This window comes from Puma concolor, chromosome D4 (genome assembly GCF_028749965.1).
Source record: "Puma concolor isolate L17-30 chromosome D4, mPumCon1.1.hap2, whole genome shotgun sequence".
Lineage (NCBI taxonomy): Eukaryota > Metazoa > Chordata > Mammalia > Carnivora > Felidae > Puma > Puma concolor.
The window spans coordinates 56,852,498-56,867,966 of record NC_141679.1 but is presented as its reverse complement, the minus strand read 5'-3'; the positions used below and the strand labels follow the sequence as shown (position 1 = coordinate 56,867,966).

The 15,469-nt window shown below is 44.8% G+C and overlaps 2 protein-coding genes and 1 long non-coding RNA gene across 8 annotated transcripts in view; 2 read left to right on the top strand and 1 right to left on the bottom strand.

The window, feature by feature from the left end:
* Positions 1-874: 874 nt before the first annotated feature.
* Positions 875-13,472, bottom strand: NUDT2 (nudix hydrolase 2). The gene is made up of 3 exons (XM_025934804.2): positions 13,316-13,472; positions 3,597-3,737; positions 875-1,453 (listed from the first exon to the last, which is right to left on the bottom strand). The coding sequence occupies exons 2-3, from the start codon at positions 3,721-3,723 to the stop codon at positions 1,137-1,139; spliced, it is 444 nt and encodes a 147-aa protein (XP_025790589.1). The 5' UTR covers positions 3,724-3,737; positions 13,316-13,472; the 3' UTR covers positions 875-1,136.
* Positions 1,402-10,389, top strand: LOC147574893 (uncharacterized). 3 transcript variants are annotated; one of them, XR_015242804.1, is made up of 3 exons: positions 1,402-1,506; positions 5,019-8,262; positions 10,262-10,389. It is a non-coding gene; the product is annotated as an uncharacterized LOC147574893 (long non-coding RNA). The 3 variants fall into 3 exon arrangements; XR_015242803.1 differs by lacking the exon at positions 1,402-1,506 and adding an exon at positions 3,732-3,924; XR_015242805.1 differs by lacking the exon at positions 1,402-1,506 and having other exon boundaries at positions 3,732-5,129; positions 8,095-8,262.
* The window catches only part of KIF24 (kinesin family member 24), a 75,401-nt gene continuing 73,393 nt past the window's right edge, over positions 13,462-15,469 (top strand). For 2 of the 4 annotated variants that reach the window (XM_086683376.1, XM_086683374.1), the window contains exon 1: positions 13,462-13,709. In XM_086683376.1, the coding sequence (XP_086539502.1) occupies positions 13,594-13,709 (116 nt within the window). In that variant the 5' untranslated portion in view covers positions 13,462-13,593. The remainder of the gene's footprint in view (positions 13,710-15,469) is intronic. The other 2 variants (XM_086683377.1, XM_025913059.2) reach the window with 2 other exon arrangements.

Here is a 15,469-nt window from a genome sequence, read left to right as displayed (position 1 = left end):
AGGGGTGGCTGTTCCTGACCTTGGTAATCCAAGTTGACCTTTGCCAATGCCAATCTTCTGCACTTCATTGGGCAACAACCCTTTAATAAAATCCACATGAATCCATCTGCTAACAGCTCCTGGAAGGGCTGTAGGATCTAACACCTGTCCTGCATTCCTTGAGCCCTAGTAGCTAGGGAGAACAGGGCTGAGACCCAACTCTTGCACCTCTGGGTCTTACAGTTGAATTGGAGAGAAAGGGAGTATGTAGGAAGAGAGAAACATAAATGATGAGAGCTTGCTAAAGGTGGAGAAGGCAGCTGCAGGCAAGGAGTGCACAGGTGTAGTGATGGGGCTGCTGGGTAGCGTAGCAGAGTCCCCCCGGCCTGAGCCTGCCTCTTGCCAGTGACTTCAGTTGTGCTGACAAGGCCCATGCTGACTCTGGGAGGCAGGACTGGGCTGAGAAGTTGGGGTCCACATGCCACTGAACTGGTGGGCCAGTGTGGTCTGTCCCTCATCTCTCTCTTGTGACCTGGAATATGTCACAAATTCCTTGGGTTTCTATTTTAGGAAGCATCTACTGAGCACCTACAACATATGTGCCTGGTGCCAGGGAGAGGGTACATTTAGTGAGTAGAACAAACCCAATTCCTGTGCTCTGGTCCGACTCACTTTTATTTCCTGTCCAACTACAGGTCACAAAGTCTCAGGAACGCTGGTCGGGTGGAGTTCCAGAGGCAGGAGAGTCACCCTGACTCCTCCCTTAGCTTCTCTGGGGTATGAGTGCATGGACACAGGATTCTCTCTGGCTAAGGTCAGAGCTCCATTTCACTTTAGCTTTCTCCCCACCAGGGCAAGAGTCCAAGAAATAAAGACAACAGGTTAGATGGGCAGATAAGCTCCCTGAAGTTTATTTGTAAATTACAAGGATGTACTTATTACACCTAGACTTTTTAACTCCTCGTTTGCCTTCCTTTCCACCCAGCTGAGATTTTTGTTTGCGTTCCTCTGAGAGTCCTCAGCTGATTTTACTAACCCATCTGCTCTTTGCTATGATGAGCCAAAGACCAACACAATCCTTCCCCGGAGTTGACAATGGTTCATCTTGAAAGGCCCTCAGGGATCCTACAGAGGTAAGTGACTGTGCTCTGGTCAGCTCATGAGGCTGTGGAGCAGAGAAACTGGTGTCCTTCTTGGAGCGCTGCCTTCATCTCTTTGAACTGAGCCAACTGGCAGGCCTCATCCAGCCCCAGCCAGCGGTAGGCTTGGTGCTCGTGGGAGAGGCGGATCTCCACATTGCAGTCCTTTACCTCCGCCAGCCAGTAGATGACTGTTTTAGGCTTCTCTCTGGCCACATAATTGAGCTCCCTCCTGAACCCCTCAATGATGGTCAGCTGGTCTGCTTCTATGCCTGCTTCCTCCTGAGTCTCCCGCAAGGCTGCTTCTAAGTCATTTTCTCCTGATTCCACATGGCCTGGTTAGGAAAAAAGAGGAAGAGATAATCTTCAACAAAGGTGGAATTTTCAGGTCAGATGATTTAAAGATAGGGGGTCTTCGGTGACTTTTTAAATTAAAAAAAATTTTTTTTTAATGTTTATTTATTTTTGAGACAGAGCATGAACAGGGGAGGGGCAGAGAGAGAGGGAGACACAGAATCTGAAACAGGCTCCAGGCTCTGAACTGTCAGCACAGAGCCCGACGTGGGGCTCAAACCCACAAACTGTGAGATCATGACCCGAGCCAAAGTCGGATGCTTAACCGACTGAGCCACCCAGGTGTCCCTTCGGTGACTTTTTTAGATGTTGCTAGGCTAAAGGGGGTCTACAGATTGGCAACATCCTAACATGCCTAGGAATAGGGTACAGAACAGGTAGTGTCTGGGCAATTCCTCCTCCCCACCGTATCTTCTCTGCAGAGAGTTAAGACCATGGGTTTAACAAGTCTGATCTAGAAGACTGCTCTTCAGTGGTGAGAGAGATGGCCTTCCTCAGACCTCTGCTTTCTTATTCTTTGGAGCTCTCCTCATCTCAAGTTCTCAGGGAGACTTTTCCCTTGGAGACCTTAAATTGATTTTCCGAAGGAACAGCAGTCTCTTCTTGGCAGGTGAGAGCTGGCTGAAGAGGGAGCACTTTGCCTACAATCCACAGTGAGGACTCAACACTGTCTCAGTTGGTCCCTGAAGTCCCAGGGCCAACAGACAGGCTCCAAACCCTGCACTGCAGCACTGGCAGCTGTTTCCAAGTAGCTATCAAGGCTTTTCCAAATTGTTTTCATCTTTCTGAGCAAGGCCAGATTCCAGTTTCATAGGGAAAGTCCTGATGGGAACTTAGACTAAGGACAAGCTGAGAGCCAGTTCTAAGAAAATTTGCTGGCAAGATTCAAACCCAACCAGACAGCTGCCAAGAAACTGCTGTAGGAGAGCCTGAAGCTCTGCAGACTGGGAGCAGCCCTCAGTTTTGCCTCTAGGCCCTCCTTGCAAATTCTCAGCTTGCCCAGAGGGGCCAGGAAGGACAGGGAGGGGTCTGGCAGCCTCTGTCAACACATGGTTCCAGCAAGTTGCTGGGGGCCTCCTGGTTCAGGAGCTCATGGGGAACAGGAATTGTTAGCTGTTCCCTTCTTGGTTCAGAGACAAGGCGACCTCCTAGCCCTCCTCCTTCCCAGGGGCTCTCCCAGCAGTGCCCTGAGTCAGCCGTTGCTGCACAGCTCCCACAGAAAGCAACCAGGAGTCGGGGCTTAAAAAACCAATCTAGCTCATGGCTTCTGGGAATCTTCCCTCTATAGCACTTTATGTAGCTATGTGCACAAAGCCAGGTAGGTACTGCATTGGGGGAGGAAGGTGAGAGGGATGTTGGTGGTAAGAGGTGACCCTGATTCCCACCTGCCCTCAGAAGTGTGGGGAGTCTCTGAACACGCCCTTCCCAATAGTGTCTGTGCTGCATTCTACCCATGAGTGTTAACAGGGTGACTTCTTCAGGCCCAGGCGGGACAAAATTTGGAGAGTTCCTTTGAAATCTTTCAGTGAGAGGTACTATGCAGTATGACATTGGTGATCAGGAGACAAGTGTGAAGATTTCTATTCATAGAGTTTGTGACACTTTTGTCCCTCTCTTTCACCTTATTTCTCCTTAGTGAAATGCAAAAGTGCAAAGTTTATTTCCTGTTCCCATTTCCTTATTTTCCTCCAACCTGGATCCTTGTTCACCCCTCCCCCTGGCACTCCCCTTTAAAGTTCCTGCTCCCTTCTATCTGGAGGCTGTTCACTCTCGGCTCCTGACCTGTAACCCGGTAATGATTTGATCCCAAGGCCCCCAATTCCCAGCCCAGTGCCTTTTCTCCTACCCAGGCATTCACCACAGAGACTGGCACTCCAGTGAATGTGAGTCACACACAGAAAACCGGTGCTGCTTCTGCCCTGGGATTCAATCACAAAGTTCTATTTCCAGCTCTGCTCTGGCCTGGCATGGAGACCATGTATGTAGAAAGGATCAAGGGCTCCTGCCCCCATCTCCCCTCCTGCTGCACAGTCACTGAAATATAAGCTTTGTGGAGGGCCTGGCAGGGTGGCTTTCTGAGCAACACTCAGCATTTTCCCGAGAGCCAGCCCCTCTGCCTTGCACCTTTGGGAGGAGTCCAGTGATGAATGCCATCTGATGCCTGCAGCAGTAGAAACTCAATCGCAGGGTTGTCCACCTTGGGAATGAGGCGTCTTCGGAAAATGATCAAGCCACATGCTCTGAGGGCCATGGTCTATCTGAGGACTTAAGGAAGAAGATGTGAGACCCTGGGAAGTTACACAAAACAGGAAGATCTACCCTGGGGGCAGCATTCTGGTGCTGGGGAATAGCACAGACCAGCTAACAGTGACCTCATCAGCTACAGAAAAAGGCAGCATACCGAAGACAAGATGGGAGAAACCAGGAATCAGAGGCTGATTTGTGTGTGATGGTAGGACCCTGGCCCCTACCCTGTCAGGGAAGCTCTATCCCAACTCCTCCAGGACTCCCTGTTAAGACACAGGGGCTGGGGCTGGTGTGTGTGCATTAAGAGACTGGAGGTCCTCAGAAGCAAACCCACTGAAACTGGAGAGATGCTGTGAATGGAAGAGATGAGGAACATTCTCATCAAACCCATGGTCCCATTTCCTTTCGGCCTCCAGCCTGAGTCTGTGGGGCAGAGACCCCAGCAATGTAGTTTCAGATGGCTTGAGGAGTCATTCAGGGAAGGTAGCTTGGGGTACTAAAAAGCTTTTTGTTATTGATATTTTTAGTCTTTAATCCAGGTTTTAGAATGTTACACGTTCATGTGGTTCATAATTCTAAGTACAAAAAGGCACACACAGTAGAAAATCTCTTTCCTACCCCATCAAAAGCAAGCTAGTATAATGGTCAAGAGTGTGAATCTGCAGCGTGAGTTCAAGTTTTGACTTTACTACTTATTCACTATGTGATTAGCTCCTAAGTCTCATTTTCCTCAGCTCTATCTAAGACAGGATAGTAACAGTTCTACCTCAGGGGCACCTGGGTGGCTCAGTCAGTTAAGCAGCAGACTTTGGCTCAGGTCATGACCTCATATGGTTTGTAGGTTCGAGCCCTGGGTTGGGTTCTATGCTGAAAGCTCAGAACCTGGAGCCTGCTTCAGATTCTGTGTGTGTGTGTCTCTCTCTCTGCCCCTACCCCATTCATGTTCTGTCTTTCAAAACAATAAACGTTAAAAAAAAATTTAATAACAGTTCTACCTCAAGGGGTTGCTGTGAGGGTTGCTGTGACTTAACTTTTGTAAAGTGCTTTAGCACAGTGCCAGGCATGTAATAAGCATTCAAAAGATTTCAATATGCATAGGAAAATGTTTGGAAGGATACACATCATTAATAGTATTTCCTGGAGGATGAGATTATGGGGAGACTTTAATTTTCCAGTCCCTATATTTCTGTATTGTTTGGAAGTTTACAGAAAATATTTATTAATTTTATAACCAGCAATTCTGTGAAGACTACAATTTTTTAGCCTTTTCCATTTTAGTTACTTTTCTTTCCATTTCAGAAAAGAATGTCAACAACAAGAACAACAACAACAAAAGAGAGGAAGGGAGAAGAATAGAAATACCTGCAGAAGTGAAAAAACAACTCATCTGAAGGGGGACAGGTTATCAAGGTAACAAAATATATGGAAGATCACTTATGTAAGGCCTTTCTAAAGAAAATTTGTCATTTGTTCAGTCAACAATATTGAGTAGCTACCATGTACTAAGTACATGCTAGGCCTTTGCTCTCATGCAGTTTATATTCTAGTGGGAGAGACAGATTTTAATCAAATAATTAAGCAAACTAAAAAATAATTGCCAATAAGGTATGTGCTACAAGGGAAAAATGTGTAATGGGTAACCTGACTTTGTCTGAGGGATCAAGGAAGGCTTCCTTGGAAGAAGGGATGTTGAGTAGAGAAGGACGAGTGAAAGGTAAGTTGGCAATGGGAATGAAGAGAAGAAGTGTGTTCCAGGAGAAGTGGACAGCATGAATAAAGGTCCTGAGGTGGGATGGCAGAACAAAAAGAAAATCAGATATCTTAAATGCAGCAAAGGCCTGGGAGAGTGACCCAGGCAGGAAAAGACCCAAGTCAGCAGGGCCTCATCTGCAAGATTCCAGAGCCAAAGAAGGAGCTGGTATGTTGGACAGCAGAGCTGATGCAGAGAGCTGGAGCAGGAGGTGATGGCCTCCTCAGCCCCCTTGCTGGTACTCAATCAAGATAAGCCTGCATCTGTCAAAGGCACACAAATCAGACCCAAACTGAAACTCTTTCCAGGATAATTCTCAGAATTGTCAACACATGGCTTACCAAAAAACCAAATCCACCCAACACTGTGATCTTTTCCAAATATTTCTAAACCTATAATGAATTTTTAAGAATTGGAAATAATTCAAGTGGGTTTTTTTAAGGCTTAAAAAATTTTTTTTTAATGTTTGTTTATTTTTGAGAGAGAAAGAAAGCATAAGTGGGCGAGGGGCAGATACACACACACACACACACACACACACACACACACACACACACACACACACACAGAATCCAAAGCAGGCTCCAGGCTATCAGCACAGAGCCTGACATGGGGCTTGAACTCACAAGCCACGAGATCATGACCGGAGCTGAAGTTGGAGCTTAACCAACTGAGCCACCCAGGCACCCCTTAAGACTTTATTTTTAAGTAATTTCTATACCCATTGTGGGGCTTGAACTTACAATCCTGAGATCGAGAGTTGCATGCTCTATTGATTGAGCCAGCTAAGTGCCCCTCAAATGGGGTTTTTGAAATGGTCTGTGCTCTCATATACTGTTGGTAGGAGAGAAAATTAGCATGTCCCCTTAGGAGGGCAATTTGGTAATAATTATCAAAGCATAAAATGCACATCCCCTTACACCTAGCAATTCCATTCTAGGCACTCTGACATACACAAATACATGTTTAAGATATACACATAAGGATGTTCATCACAACCTTGTTTGCGATATCAAAAAGGAAAAAAAGGCAGAAACAAATATCCATCAATATGGGAAGGTTAAATAAAGTATAGTATATCTGTACAATGGAATATTATGGAGCCTTTTAAAAAAACGAGGTAGAGCCAAATGTGCTGCTTTTAAGAGGATTTTCAGACAGGGACGCATGGGTGGCTCAGTTGGTTAAGCCTCTGACTCTTGATTTCGGCTCAGGTCATGATCTCATGGTTCCTGGGTTCGAGCCCTGCATTGGGCTCTGTACTCATATTGTGGAGCCTGCTTGGGATTCTCCTCTCTCTCTGCCCCTTCCCAACTCTCATCCTCATGAGCTCGCTCACTCTCTCTCTCAAAATAAATAAACTAAAAAAAAAAAAAATATTTTTGGACATATTAAGTGAAAAATGTATGATTCAGAATAGACTGTATAATGCTATCCCGTTTGAGTTTTAAAATTTACATGTAAACTGGTAGCAGGCTTTTTAAAACATTATGTTCTATTTCCCTGCTCTCCCTATTTATGCCAAAAACCTTCCCCATTTTGGAAACCAGAAAGAAGCACCCTGTTGCCACCGTACTGGTGAACAGAGGTTTCAAATTAGTGGTTCCAGGCTTAGGCAGAAACAGGTACCAGATACCATGCCCTCCTATAAAGATGCTTATAAAGTAGTAGCAAGTTACTGGTGAAGGGCACCTTGTTCCTGTCTTGGGTTGAGTCCCATGGAATGAATGTTGGACCCCTAGATAAGCTTAGGGATCCAAGACTAGAGGGCAGTGCCCTGCCTTGGACAGAAGCCCCAGAGCATTGCTCTACATCACTGCCATCACCAATGCATCATGGGGAAAACAACACTGCCTGTATGGGGGTGGGGGCAAGACAGACAGGCCTGGTGTGGCCATGTGGAGACACTGGAAAGAGGGGGGCAGGCCAATATTTTCCCATGGGGAAGTGGCTTAGGGTAGCGACAAGGGCACACCTTAGAAAAATGTATCTTAGTGGACACCAATGTGTAAGGGTGACCACATCTAAGAACCAGACCAACCAATGGTTCATCTTAATGGGACCAGAAGAGCTAGGATCAGATGTTCACTTTCTACCTATCCTATTGACCTGTGGAGAGGACAGTTGTTCTAGAAAGGCAAAGCTCCTATTTACCTTTTCAATTGCTTGGCTTGAGCCAGCTGTTCTCTAGAATTTCTCTCTCCTTCCCCATACATGCTTCCTACTCATGCTTTCAGAAGCAGCTCAGTGTCACTTCTTCTGTGAAGCCTTCTGGCTTCTAATCATTCCATCTTCTGGGCTTTTAACATGGTTTGAATAAACTTCTGTAGCGTTTGATCAGAGAAACAGAACACTATGAGGAAATTAAGGATTTAGTGTAGGGATTACATCTTGTGCAGTTATGGAAGTTGATGGAGAAATCCAAGCAACTCTGTCACCTCTGCATCTGGTGTTGTGCCTGAAGTCTCTATATGTAAGCAAGGCCAGCAGTTGGGAAGGAGAGCTGGATGTGAAGTGGAGGAGAGCAAGGAAAACTGGAACTTATGAAAACAAACCAGATCCTATGAAGACAAGTAGAACTCTTGAGGACAAATGAAACCTGTGACTTCTTTCACCATTTCCAAGCTCATGAACTTATAGGAGGAGCTGGAGCCCTTTGTCATAGAGCTGAATGGAAATCTGGCCGAGCACTCGGAGTAACTGAAGGAGGACATTCAGCAGGAGTTGGGGAGCTGCCGGCCTGAGTGCTATATCCTGCACCAACAAGGTGAACCAGCAGATCAGTGTCAAAAGGTAAGTACTGCCACATGCTTGGTATCCTGCTCTGTCCTTCACAGCGTACTGTTGCTACTTCACTTAAGCTTTCCAAATCTCGCACAAAATTTTCTTGAGGTTGACCCTAACTTGGAACCATGTAGGAAGGGAATCCTGGGAAACACAGTTCCAGTTTAGCTAAGTGGACACAGAACAAAGCCACCACAAGCACAATATCTAGTCTGGTAAATCTCAGTCTGTACCTTTGGCAGGGAAGAGCCGGACTATGCACTCTGTTTCCTTGGGACCCAGCACAGCAGCTTTCAACAGATGTTCATTGACTCAACAGAACACTCTCCCCACATCCCACTCAAACAAATGCTCAGGGTATGTTCTGGGATTTTGGGAAACAGCCCAGTGTTTTCCTGAAGAGTGCCATTTACATAAAAATCAATGGAGCCATTGTTGTACATTTTCTGTTTTTCTGGAGACCATGAAGGGAAACTGTCCTGGGGTTTGAAAGTTGTCAGCTTATAGAGAAAGATACACACACACACACACACACACACACACACACACACACACACACCAGACTCCAAGTAGATTCAAACCTCAGGGGGTTAAAGAACACAGCATCCAATATGCAAATGTGCTTGCAGCCAGGATTGCAGAGATGAGAACTCCAAGCTGACAGCAGGCAATTCACACTTCAGAAAAGTGGCAAAGTGCCTTAGGTGGTTAAAAAAAACCTGAATAAAAAAATCCTCAATGTCATCAGAAGGTTCCAGAAGCTAAGGAAAAGTGTTCTTGCCTTTCTCTCTATATACATTTCCCTTACAGCTCAGGAGGTTCAGAACCTAGGTGCCAAAAAATAATTCACAGATAAATGGCTGTACTGATGTATTGTGTTCCAATGTTTTCATCAAATTAATCAGAGTGCTATTGCAAGCATAGCTCAACCCCAAACGCCCTCACAAATATACCTTTAGATACAGAAAGAGCTCCCCAAATCCTCAACTTGTTCCTTATAATCTTAAATCCCTTTAACAGAAACTGTTTCATGCCACCATGTTATCAATTAAGCATCTGCATTATGCCAGCTATACTGTGCAAAGTTCTTTACGTGTATCTTTTCTAATGCTTAAGACAAATCTTCATGATAAGCACGACTGTCTCCAGTTTTGGATGAGGAAACTAAGACTCAAAAAGGTGAAAATCCTTGCCCAAAGGCATAGCCCAAAGGCAAGATTTGAATCCAAGTAAGTCTAACTCCAAAGTATATCTCCCTCCTTATACAGCTCTGCTTACCATGAAAGATGAGGGCTTAGGGCACAAATGGCCTGGAGAGAGGATGTGCAAATAATTTATAAAATTACTCCCAGTTCCAAAATGCCCAGTTTTTGATCTATATTCATATGGGGAATTTTTTTTTTTTTAATTTTTTAATGCTTAGGGAGACACAGAATTTGAAGCAACTCCAGGCTCTGAGCTGTCAGCACAGAGCCCAATGCAGGGCTCGAACCCATGAACTGTGAGATCATGACCTGAGCTGAAGTGATGCTTAACTGACTGAGCCACACAGGCACCCCATACATTTTAAAGGTGCCCAGCTGGAATCCTTTCCATAGAATAGGTTTTAGTTGGGGGGTAGGGAGTAGAGATGAAGATCTTGGTGCCCAAGGATGACCTGGAGAGGTAAAGTGTAGCCTTAGGCCCCTACTTTGCCTTTCTATGAGTCCTCTGCTTTTTCTCTGGGAAGTAAGGACCTAAAACCACATGTTCAAAACCATATCCAGTAGCCTGGGGGTTCCTAAGCACCAAGTGTTGGGAATACCCTTAATGCTAGCCTTGAACAAGCACAAAAACACCTAACTTAGGCAGGGTGCTGGTATCCAGGAAAGTTGCCCGGGCCACTCCGCTGTGAGGAGGAAGGCCAGTTCTGCCTGCTTACAAGCAACTCTAACTCCTCAGCTTTTCCTCTCTTCCCATATCATAATGGTCTTTTCTGATTCTTCAACTCCCCTCCTCCCTTTCAAAGGATGGAATAGACATGAGGTGCCCATCAGTGAATAAAGCTCTCTCTTTCTTGTGACAAAAAGCAAGCAAGCAAGCAAGCAAGCAAGAAGCTCCCAACTACTGTGAATAAATTGAGACAAAGAAAACGTTCCCTTAATTGCACCTTTCCCTGGGCATCTGCCACTCTCTTTTCTCACAGAGACCAAGCTGCTGAGTCATCTTGCTATCTTTGCTATTTGGCTGAGGGCGAAAACAGGAGATTTCACCTGTAAAGGCATGAATATTGGCTTCCAGGATGGGGCCAAAGTCAGACAAGGTTGGAACAAAAATCATTCCAAGTAAAGAGGATCTGTTAAGTGGCCTATTAGTGCCATCTGCTGTACAATTCTAGAAAGCAAACATGGAGAATTCTAATATTAGTGCCTGAAGGGATTTACTTACTCATCTAACATCTGTTGAGTATGTCCCACTTGACAAGCAGTATGACAGAATTGAAGAGTGGATATAGAGCTGAATATTATAAAGCCCCAGCTTTCTAAGGGTTCACAGTCTCGTGAAATCGGAAGGTACTTAGACAAGTTGCCAGTGTGTTTTGTGCATCATTGGGGTATGTGTAAAATGGAAAGGAAGCAAAGAAGAGGGAGTGGTTATCTTTAGGTCAAAGAGGCACCCCATAAGGATTCTGAAGGATGGCTAGGAATTCACCAGGCAGAATAAAGGTGGAGGCAAGGGGCATTCCAGGCAGAGAGGAGCGTGGGCAAAGACCCTCAAGCACAAAATGGCATTCCATTGATAAACAGCTTAGTTTATATTCTGTAGGCAATGAGAAGCCTTTGACTGATTTTAGGCAGGGTTGGTGATATGGTCAGATTGACATTTTACAAAGACATTCTGGCAGCAAGGAAGGTAGAGAATGAATTAGGATTGAAGGCAGGGAGATCAACGAGTTACAAGCTTGTCACCAATAGGCCAGGTGACAAATGATAGAGTTAAATTAAGGCAGAGACCCTGAAAAAGGAGAGGAAGGGATGAATTTGAGAAATATCTCGAAAAGAAAACCAACAGTATTTGATGTTTCATTGTTCAAGGGAGAGAGGAGGAAAGAGAGATTGTTTGGTTTGGGTGACAGTGGAATAGGGAGTAGAATGTAAAATAATGATTTGCTTGGGACAAGATGAATTTGAAGTGCTATAGACTACCCACAAGGTAAATGAACAGATGGAATTGTGTTCAGTGATCTGATCACCTCATCCCACCTCTTCATTGCCCAAGGTGAAAATTTCCTATTGGAAAAAAATTTTGCTTCCACTATAGGTACCTCTGCAGGCCACCTCCTCCACTTGGGTAAGTCTGCCTGTGCATCTGATATTCAAAGCATTTTATCCTCTTTCAGTCAGAAACAACATGGAAAAGCATGGCTGGCTTTGCAGTGAGAAAGACCTAACCCCCTAATTCAACAGTTGTATTACTTTAAGCAAAATACTTCCTTAAGCCTCACTTTCCTCATCTGTAAAATGAGGGTAACCTCTATTTTACATGGTTGTAGTAGGGTTAAAAATAATATATACATAAGATCAGACATATCAGAAGTACTGAATATATAGGAGTCATTTTTATCCCTGTTGTCATAAAAGGTCATCAGAAAGCTTCTGTATTATGATCTAATAGCATGCTCTTAGCTTCTATTGATAGCTGAATCAAGAAATGGCTTTTCATATTTCCAGCAAAACTGCTGGTGACCACGCTGTTCACTACACCATATATATTCCTTATGTATAAAGTACCACAAGATAAATTCCTTTCAATATAGGAACTGGGAAGAAATTCACTCTTTTGAAAAATGGTTTCCTTTTTTGTGTTATTTCTCTGACAAGTTTTGAACTAAATTGGGTGCTCGCAGTAAGTCTACTGGCCTTGTTGGCTAGTATATTTATTTGTTTCTATTATGAAGGTAAGAGGTACCATTGGGGGGGGGGGGTAGTTACTGCTTGTCAGGCATCGTGCCAAGTGCTTTACTTTCATCAATTCACTTAATTTTCACAACAACCTTCTGAGCCTTTACCGTGATTTTTCAAGAGGAAAAAAAAGTAAAGATTATGTCTGGGTAGACTCAAAGGCAGGTCTGCCTGACTCCCAACAACCTTGCTCTTAACCTTGACTCTGTATTACAGTTTTACATTTGGCTATATGATTGCAGTCAGTTTAGTAAAACCTTAGTTTGCAAGCATAATTCGTTCCGGAAACATGCCTATAATCCACAGCACTTGTATATCAAAGCAAATTTCAAGAACTATTGGCTCAGTTGTGATCATGTGACATTTCGCGTCAGGTACTACTTACATCGCAAGACATTGTCCACTTACCAAGTTAAAATTTATTAGAAACGTTTGCTTCTCTTACAGAACACTCCCAATCCAAGGTTTTCTTGTATGTGCATACATATATGTATATGTGTGTGTGTGTGTGTGTGTGTGTATATATATATTTTTTTTTTTTTAAGACATATAATAACAAATAACAAATACATAGGGCCCAAATCAGACCACAACAAAGAACAAGGAAGTTATGTTTTAGGTGGTGGGACTCTCCTGCGATTTTCTTTCTTTACTTCTGCTATAATTGCCACGATATTATTCATTCAATAGATGAAACATATTAGAAAATATAAAATCTCTTCTGGAAAGCAGGCAGGGTTTAAAGGGCAACAACAAAGTGAAACTGAGGCCGAGGGAGGGGAAGGTATGGCGTTCTTGCCATAGGGCCCTAAATGTGAACTCTGGGATTCCGATGCCCCACCCCATCGTCACCTGCGTGCGGGCCAGCAAGGCTCAGAGCCATTGAACCCTCCCCTCTTCCTGAGCACAGAGGAAAACTGAGGTGCTGCGAGCGGCAGAGGGGGTGGGGTTGGTTGGGGGGAGGTCTGGCCTGCCCACGCCTCACTGCCAGCCTGGGGGAGAGCGCGTCCACCTTTGACGGTGCACCGACGGGAAGCTATTCAGCTGCAGATTCTCATCGGTCAAACCTCAGTACCTTAGCACAGAATTCAACACAGAGGCCGTTCCTTAAGACTACTCACCCAAGGCCGAGGGAGGCAGGAGGCGGGCCTTGAACGGAAAGGGGGAGTACGTCGACCAATCCGGAGGGTTCGGTTGCGCTTAGAGCGACCAACAGTATAGGGAGAAGTCTCCTCCACCCGCCTCAAAAATGCCTTTCTTTCACTTAGAACGTCGCGAGATCTTCACTCAAGCTGTATGGTTGGTTGAAAGACGCAAAGTGAGGGTTACGCCCGCTGCTTCCTCCGTTCACTGATTGGTCTTCTAGAGGAAAAGGGCTCTAACGTCAACGAGTTCCGCAATGCCCATTGGTAGATGGTGCGGCCCTGTCGGCGCGCGGGCGCCGGCGCGGGCGTTCGAACGCGGGGTTGGCGGCGTTACCATGGCGATGCGGCCTGGCCGGAGCAGCAAAAGCCGGTGAGTTGACAGCACCCCGCCGGCTTTCGGGCTCTCTCCTGTCGGTGTTGTCTTCTGTCCTCAGACAGGGTTGACCGAGGGGGAACTTGGAAGTCTCTGAGGTGAGAAATGGCGGGGGGACGACCGGGGAGGCGAGGGGTAGGCCTCTGCCCCCCGGAGGATGGCACTCAGGACGCCCGCTGAACGCGTGAGGAGGCGGCGGTTGCAAGGAAACTGGGATTTGGCCTCTCATGGTTGTTTGAACGCTCATCTGCTCTTTTCTTCATCCCAAAATCTCCGCCTTTTTTTTCTGTGACTATCTCGAGCGCTACTTCTCCCATGAAGCCTTGTCTGAGTCTCGAAATCTTGCCTTTGAACCTGTAGCCCTAACTGGAACCTTTCTTAGAAGGCACTTGTATTAGGCGTTGGGTTATTTGTGTACTTCCGTGAACCTCATTCTCCTCCTTCCTCCCGTTTAGAGTTCTTTGAGGCAGAACAAGCATCTTTCATTCACAATGTCTTACACACAGTAGAGTTTTCAGGAATTATTTGTTGAGTTGAATTTAATTCACCACAAATAGATTGGATTCCCCTCTGTGCCCTGTGCCGTTTTCCCTCGCGTTTGGAGGTTATTTTCTATTTTTACGAGAGTAGAGGGAGTGCACCCTAATTCACATTAGAAGGACCTGAAAGTCCACGTTGGCCTTTCCACTGTTTGTGAAAGGGAACATCTTTTTTTTTTTTTTTTAATTCTTGCTACAACTCTGGCACTGTGGCTTTTAGTCTTGTTCTCCCAATGCTTTTATTAAACTCCTTGTGAGTCTTTGCTTAAAACAAATTACTGTATGGCAAGAGTGTCTCAGTTTCTTAGTGACCTGCAGCTATTGTCACATTTTAAGAGTGCTTTGGAAACTGTTTTAAAGCATTTTCTCCTTTGTATTTTACTTGTAGTGAGAGACTACATGTAAACTACATGTAGTGAGAGACTATGCTTCAGGTGCATATAACAGCTGCTCTTGTAGCTATCCAATCATCAGGTGGCCATGATAGAATTGCTTTACCAAGACTGTTGTTTGGGGGCACCTGGGTGGCTCAGTCGGTTAAGCATTTGACTCTTGGTTTCGACTCAGGTTGTAATCTTTGAGTTTGTGGGATTGAGTCCCGCATCAGGGCTCTGTGCCAACAGCACAGAGCCTATTTGGGGTTCTTTTTCTCCCGCTCTCTCTGTCCTTCCCCTGCTTACACTCTCTCTCTCAAAATAAATAAAGGTTAAAAAAAAAAAAAAAAAAAGACCGTTGTTTTGTCGACTCCTAAGACTATAATATTGCCAGTCCGGATTGTTGATGATTCTCATGTCAAATTCATAGCTCAGTGATGGTTTTAATAAAAAGATTGAAAAAGTCAGGTATAGTAACAGTGCTATTATTATCCTCTTATAAAAGTTTGAACATAACTGTATAGCTAAATTGCAGATCTGTGACATGTAATGGAAACCAAACAGGGGATTCAGGGTTTGGCGTTGGCTCTGTCTCTACTCACTGTAGCTGGTTTTACAAGCCAGTTAGCCCTTTCAGTTAGCCCTACTAATTCAAAAAGTGTTGAATTAGTAGAGCCACAGGGATTCTAGTCTATCAAGTTAGTCAAGCAGCTGTTTGTTTTTTTAATTCCAGTATAGTTAACATTGTTATATTAGTTTCAGATGTACAGTATATTAATTCAATAATACTGTACATTACTCAGTGCTCATCATAAGTGTACTCTTTTTTTTAAAGAGTTTATTC

Bases quoted from the DNA above. Each gene is read 5' to 3' on its own strand.
- NUDT2 (XM_025934804.2), bottom strand. From the start codon at position 3,723: ATGGCCCTCAGAGCATGTGGCTTGATCATTTTCCGAAGACGCCTCATT. The intron at 1,454-3,596 runs GTGCAAGGCAGA...TTTCCTAACCAG, and splicing joins TCACTGGACTCCTCCCAAAG to GCCATGTGGAATCAGGAGAA.